This window comes from Lactuca saligna, chromosome 9, assembly GCF_052625555.1.
Source record: "Lactuca saligna cultivar CGN05327 chromosome 9, ASM5262555v1, whole genome shotgun sequence".
In the NCBI taxonomy this organism is placed as follows: Eukaryota; Viridiplantae; Streptophyta; class Magnoliopsida; order Asterales; family Asteraceae; genus Lactuca; species Lactuca saligna.
This window is the reverse complement of record NC_136425.1, coordinates 103726278-103733864: the sequence shown is the minus strand read 5'-3', so window position 1 is coordinate 103733864 and position 7587 is coordinate 103726278. Positions and strand designations below refer to the sequence as shown.

Genomic DNA, 7587 nt, shown 5'->3' with positions numbered 1-7587 from the left:
TATTGACAACTCACATCTATAGTTATAATATTGCCAAATGAACCATTTAACCCGAGTTCATGCTAAATATGTTGTAACCAAGACTATAAGTTGTTCTTAACGAAGATTTTGATAAAATATGATTGAAAACACCTTTCTCTAAAAAGTATGCCCATGAATGACATTTTTTCTATCTATCTTTGTTTTTGTTCCCAAAATATCCCTCATTCGAAAACAGCAAGAAGATGAGTGTGGAGGTCTATACCATTAAGTACATAATAACATATACATATGTTTTGAACATTTGAATACACATCTAGTTACATAAAAAAATTTGAAACCGTACACCTTATAAATAGTAAATCGACGACGAAGCGTGAACCACATTTCCATTTATACTTTTCCCGCAGGATGCCACTTTATGCTACATCCAACACTTTGAACCAATATACAAAACACAAATAATTTTGTTAGACTACAAATATTAAATATTATAATTTACCAAATTAAAAGAAAATTCAAAAGAGTAACGTACCTCGGTTTCTGATTTGGTGGTATCGGTTGACCACTAAGAACACGGTCAATTGCCAAGCTCAAATCCCTAGCACACAATATTATTTATTTTAACTGAAAACGTCAGTAACACCATCTTCAATGATGACAATGAGAAGGGCATTCATGTCTTTTTGTATGAAAAAAAATATATATATGTAATTTTTGTTTTATTGAGATGTAGAACAAACCTTCCTGTGACAGGAACATTGTTGCTTGGCCGGGAGTCGTCAAACTGACCATGATATACTAGTTCAAAGGGTCGCCGGCCATCCTGTAATGAAATGACACATTTAAAATATTAATCAACTTAGAGTTTTATTTTCTATAAAGAAGATACTTTTTATTATAATCTCGTGAACTTTTATTATGTTTAATATTTTATTTTTTATAAATCAAAAATTCATTAATAATAATTAAAGAAGATGTACCTTTTTAAATAAGTAAAACTCCGGGGTGCAAACGGCGCCATAGTCTCTTGCAACATCTTGTGTCTGCAAAGATTATATAAAACAATTGTTCATGATGTGAAAAAAGATGTGAATGCCCTCAAGATCCTGATCATCAAAAATAAAAGTAAAAAACTTGTCTAGTCTTATCCTGTCCAATAAATAGACTTTTCAAGAATCATATTTTGTTTTTGAAAAGAAACGTATTCTAAACTTGGAGTTGGAGTGCATAGAGGTTGAGAGAAGCTTACACGATCATAAAGGTATGGGAATTGATAATTAAAAAGTCTCGCATCCTCTGCCATGAAAATTGGTCCATCCTACAAAATTTTTAAATCAACGGTGGAGATGCGTAGAAATCATAAAATAGTGAAATTGTACTCTTTTGTATGTTAACATTTTCCAAAATTGGGTAACTCAGAAAATGGTTCTTTTAAATGATAAAAGAATATAAAAATTAATCACTAGATAATTTAATATTTAGGTGACTTCTGTATTTTTCTTAGTATTATTAAGAAGTAACATAACATTATTAGATATACTTTTAAGTTGAATCAAACCTGTGGGTGAGTAATTTCGGAGTTCGATGATATTGCAACTACACCGAGCCCTTTCTGTAGCATAGCAGAAAACAATGATTAGTCACAAATACAAGTGACAAGAAAATGGATAAGCTACCAGCCTACCTTTGTATAAAAATCCGTAAGCTTCACAATGTCCTTTTTTAAGTGCTTAACAAATGGACAATGATTGCAAATGAACATAACCTGCGAAACACATCATTTATTTTAAAGTTTTAAACTAATAATCAAATACATAAATCTCCAGTTAGCATAAAGTTTCTACGCATCCACCATGAAATCGTTTTGCAGCATAGAAATTGCGATTTATAAATTATAACATTCCGAAAAACGAATTCCTCGTAAAAGCTTGCATTTACCAGTAATGCCGGATAAGATTCGAAGTCCTCTAATGTCCACATATTCCCTGTGAGTGGCTCCTCCAGCTGAACAAGTTTATCAAGTAAACGCAAAATAAAGTTTACCAAAATCGAACATGAAATTTTGATGATTAAGCCTTAAGGCATCTAATACTCGTATGAGTGGATTAAGAAATTACAAGATAATACCTCAAAATTAGGAGCTCTGGAACCAAGAGAAACGCCCTTAGATTCGGTTCTCGCAGCACGAACAATAAGTTTTCTTGCTGCGGTCACATTCTTCCATCGCCGCCCACAGCGGTAGACCAGCTCCGGGGAGAGAGATAAAAGTGAGAAGGACTTGCTACCAGATGTCGTTGCTAATGTACGCCCTAACCTCCCCACCGTTGAGCAAGGCAGCAGTGAAGCATTTAATGTGGTGCCGGAAGTAGCAGACGCCATGGTTGTCGTTTCGTCTGAACTTGGATGGTCGTTCCCGTTAAACGGATCGGCTACAAAATTGTCAAATGTTAAACACCCTTTATGAATTCATTGGACACTCAAAAAAGAAAAATAATTGCTTGAAAGGGTATATAAGAATTTGTTATTTTGTATTATACTTCTAATTGAATTTACGTTTTGTTTCATATAGTTGTACATGGTGCCTTACTGATTGTACCTTTAGCTAAGTAATTTTCCTCAGCGAAAGTTGCATTTTAGTTATATTAGAGTTTAGTTAATGATTTTTTATCTTAATATATATTCTACAAATACTAATTAATATATATTTGTTTTGAAAATATATAGCTATTTGAACCTCAAACACGACTCTTGTAACGGAATAAAATAACTCTTGAATCAAACGACAAGAACAAGCAATAAAAATGATAGATTTGAAGTTCAACATAAACCTATAGTTTGAATCTTTAGTGAAAACAAACCAAAACTTATTGGTTTTGAGTTCAATATCAAAATAGAAGGTGCGACCAAACCAATATCATATTTCAATCTTACGCAACAATTCGAATAAACATAAGTTCAAAGTTTTATATATTCGATAACAACTTACAAATGACTACCCAAATGGCTATACATAGCCTTACAAAGAAACGGATAAAAGAAATCCAAAAGACAACTAAATAACTATGTCAATCAATGATTTTATTAAAAACATTACGATTTATTTTTAAAAAAATAAAATAATAAAGAAAATGACTTCAACCATGGTTGTTCAGCTTCCAAGGTGTGACCCTTTCCCGAGGCGACTTTTGGACTTCTGACCTCGCATTCGCATCCTAACTCCCGAGACCGCCTATCATAATGAAACCTCTCCCAACTAAGCTTATTTTCACATCTAATCATACCCTTCGTATCCAAGCTTCCGTTCACATTCCAGCCACCATGCGTTCGCATTCAACTCTTATTCGCAATGAACAACATCGCAATGAAGTGAAAACGATTGTGATCAGTTGCGATCGATCGCATCCAGTCGCAATGAATTGCAACCATCAACAGTGAAACTCGGTTAGCAACCGTCAATAGTCCAAATTAGATTGTATTCAGCAGACAAAACCGAATCGCCTTCCATACACGGATCAGACGTGAAGTGACTTTCGCACCACCTCCCAGCTTCGCATCAGACCCTCCCTCTTCAAAAGGAATTAACCTCAATTCCGGAAGGCCCTTATGATTTCTAGGAAATTCGATCTTGAAAGCACATTCAACACGAACCAACTGCACATCCCAATTTGTTTGTGGTTTGTCCACCATCCTTTTCAACAAAGTGATAACCAATAATTTAGTCCGCTCCCCCCCCCCCAATTTCTCCATAAAGCATTCCAAAAAGACTTTAAGAATTTAGAATCATGAACTGAAACAATCATCCTGGGAGCTCTATTCAAACGCACCATCTTCAAAATCATCTTGAACCAAAAGAAATGCTCTTTCAAGATTTCCAAAGGCTTCGTTATACCAAAGTTGTGAGCTAAACCAATAGCATGTGTTTCTTGCCTCAATAACTTTCAAACAACATGTTTTGGAATACAGAGTTTGTTTTCATGGCTGAGAAAACCATCATGCACCAAAAACTCCTCTTGGACACCATCAACACATTTCCTAAACAATTCATAAAAACCACCATCATCCCCATGGTACTCTTCCCATGCCTTGCCATCCATGTTCTTGGAAGCACAATCCCACACAAAAATATCCTTCTTTGAAACAAGAAAATCCAAGAATATCACTATAGAACTGCTTGAAAATAATTTCTACACTTGTGAAAAATGCCAATCATGGACATAATGAGCATGAAATATGGTGTCACACAAAAGGATTATTTTGCGATCAATGTTTTTGATCTTGAATACATAAAAGAATCTTAACACATGAACAGTAGCCACCGCTTTTCCTTTGCTCCAAGTATCTTCGTATCGACTCGATCGCAATGGCATTGATTCCCTTCTAATCACAACAACACAACTGATCTAGTCGCAATGATGTTACAGACCTGATCGCAGCAGCACGTCAAATCGCAATGATACCATCGTTCGTAATGATGCCTCCAATCGCAACAATGTTGGCTTCTTCTTTTTGATATAGGCTCATTAGCGAGAATGAACCAGGAGCAGTGTTGTTTGCGTTTGTGTTAGACATCTGAAAATAGAAAGGAAAAATGTTTGATCAGAATTGAATCCCCAATTAACCACCCAAATGAGAAATTAGGGCTAGGATCCAACAACATTATTTACAACTTAGAAAGGGATGTCGTACTCTAAAAGTAAATAATTTGAAGGTAAGTGAATGACGATTCACTAATTTTCACCATGAAAAACGTAAAAGGGATTAAGTTTTAAATGTATTTGAAAACTCCTAGATCTTTGAGCTTCATTGAACTTTTCAATGGCATGTTTAAATCTCGATATGCACTTCAAATTTGCGACTGGGATGTCGAGGATCTCAAACAAGTTGTGAATAACCATGCGAATCAACATGGTGCACTCAATGTCTCTATCACCTAATCAATGTGTCGGTTAGCCACGCACGCTCCATTGATCTATGACAAACATCGAGCCACCCTTTGCCACCAACGTCAATCCCAAATTAGTGTGTCAGTTAACCACGCACGCTCCACTAACGCTTGACAATGGTACAAAGTGTAATTCCATGGAATAGCATCATTTTCACATTTTACCCTAAAGTAACTAAGATTGGGAATTTGTAATAACATGTTAGTTACTTTGCAATATTCATTATAGTTATAATGAGGTATTAAGTGCTCTATCATATCCGTTTGGATAACGACCCTCCACCAATCAAGTAAGCAGTGGGTTTGAGTGTACACCCATTAAGCGCCATTTTATAGGCAGCAAACTTATACCCACCTTATAGATCGGCTTCGTGAATGAGGTATACTAGCGATAAGACTAGCTTATTCTTATACATACATACATACATACATATATATATATATATATATATATATATACATACATACATATATATACATATATACATACATACATACATATATATATATATATATATATACTAGCAGTGCACCCGCGCAAAGCGGCGGGGCGTGTAAATTCTTTTAGTGATATGTTTCCTCTAAAAAAATGTTATGTTACAAAATAAAGTACATGTTGAAGACAAAATAATCAAACTATGGTGTTATTTGGGAAATGAAGTCATTTTTTGTTCCTGGACGGTGGACTTTATAGTAGAGGAGGGAGCAAAGAGGTATATGCGATTGGAAGGATATTTGAATCAACATGCTAAATTTAAGGATATCTAAAAGGGTTCAAAATTTGAATGAATCCGAGATTTGAGGAAACCATATCAAATTGTTGAGAAATATAAGGAGATTTGATGATAAATATTTGAATTCAAAATATGGTTAAAATTTAATATTATTTTATTAATGATTACTTTTACTATCAGCTTCATCATTTGGATGTCTTAAAAAAATATTATTATTATAATCAATCTATTTTTAGAAATAGTTAGATTTCTTTTATAAGATAGTAAATATATATATATATATATATATATATATATATATATATATATATGTATGTATATATATATATATATATATATATATATATATATATATATATATATATATGTATGTATGTATTAATCTTATAATAAATAAAGTATAAGGTTGATTTTAAACTTGTAAAAATCTAAGGGTTGAAATTTAAAACTTTTCAGTAATTAAACTTTTAATCAAAGAATTTAAATTTCAAAACTTAAGGGCAAGTTTTGAACTTTTCAAAACACAAGGGATCAAATAAAAAATAATATAAAACAAACAATTAATTTAGTGATTATATATATTTGACCTAATTCAATTTTTTGCAAAATAAGTTACCCAATTAATTCAAATAATCAATTTTAATCATATAAGGAATTTATTATCTAATCAATTGGTAATTATCTTGTGTTTTGGCAAGGATAATCTTTCAATAACAATAAAATTCGAATATTATCAGTTAAATACATATAAGGCAATTATCCTTCAGCAAAACAGCAAGAAAATCTGAAAATCCGTCTGTCTTACGCTCCGACTCACCAAGTCACTGACTGGACTCGCCGGGTTGGGTTGACTCACCGAGTCCATGAAGTGACTCGTCGAGTCACTTCGAACATACGGATAGAAAATGTTTTTCAGCAAATAATCAATCATAGCATTACATATGATGTGCACAAAAGTACCCACTAATTTTAATATTTATAACCTAACAAACTTAGACTAACTATGCACTTATAGGCAGTGTACCTAGTCAGATTACAGTATTAAATTAACCTAATTTATTAACAAGTTTAATAAGGGTTTTTATCTGGTTTTACAAGATCAGATGAACTTAAATCAAATTCAATAAATAAGAATACTCTCTCGCTTAGTTGAATCCACTTCTCCCTTATGGCTAGCTAATGATCACGGATTATTAAGTTGGTTTTTTAGTTATATTAGTAATTTAGTTCTATCTTACCAATAAGTAACTAATTCATGTCAAACCATGTATGTTCACACATAATTAAACACAGAACTAATTATGAATGTAAATATGCTATGTAAGATTTGTTGTATAAACGCAATTATGGTTACAATTCACGTTCTCTAGCACAACTAAGATTTATTTAGTCTAATTACTAACTAAGATTGGTCAATCCTAGCTCTAACAATTCAATGTTCACTAAATTATTAGGTAAACAGGTTCATGCAGTTTCATGGTCACTAAGCTACACAGAACATGCAATCAAGCAATTAGATAAACAAATAATAACATGCTAGGTCATACAATTCAAACACAAGCAATTTTAACCAACTCAAATTAATCCATAAACATATAACTATTCGTAAGTTCAAAGCTTCATCTAGCTAAGCAAGAGTAGCTAGATTCAGCTGCTCATCATAGTAATTAAACTAACACAGCTAAAACTAATGAAAGACACGTTCATAATTAACTAAAATATAAACCTTTACTTCTTTTGGTGTTGAAATCCCTCTTCCAGGACCTTTCTTTTGCTCTGAAACGTCTCCTGGAACTCTTTTTCTTCTGCCAAAAAACTCTCCTTTCGTAATAATCAGGAGGACTTATATAATCCTTAAAAAACCACGCCACATCGTGGCCAGAGCCGTGCCACGTCGTGGGCTTCAAGCAATATGTATCCTCCAAGAAA

At 33.1% G+C, this 7587-nt stretch overlaps 1 protein-coding gene across 1 annotated transcript; it reads right to left on the bottom strand.

Moving 5' to 3' along the window:
• Nucleotides 1-225: 225 nt before the first annotated feature.
• LOC145013927 (Thioredoxin superfamily protein) lies at nt 226-2484 on the bottom strand. The gene is made up of 9 exons (XM_078972280.1): nt 2110-2484; nt 1921-1986; nt 1667-1747; nt 1541-1594; nt 1232-1300; nt 963-1025; nt 723-805; nt 515-580; nt 226-415 (listed from the first exon to the last, which is right to left on the bottom strand). Exons 1-9 carry the CDS (start codon nt 2359-2361, stop codon nt 373-375), a joined length of 777 nt encoding a protein of 258 aa, XP_078828406.1. The 5' UTR covers nt 2362-2484; the 3' UTR covers nt 226-372.
• Nucleotides 2485-7587: the final 5103 nt, after the last annotated feature.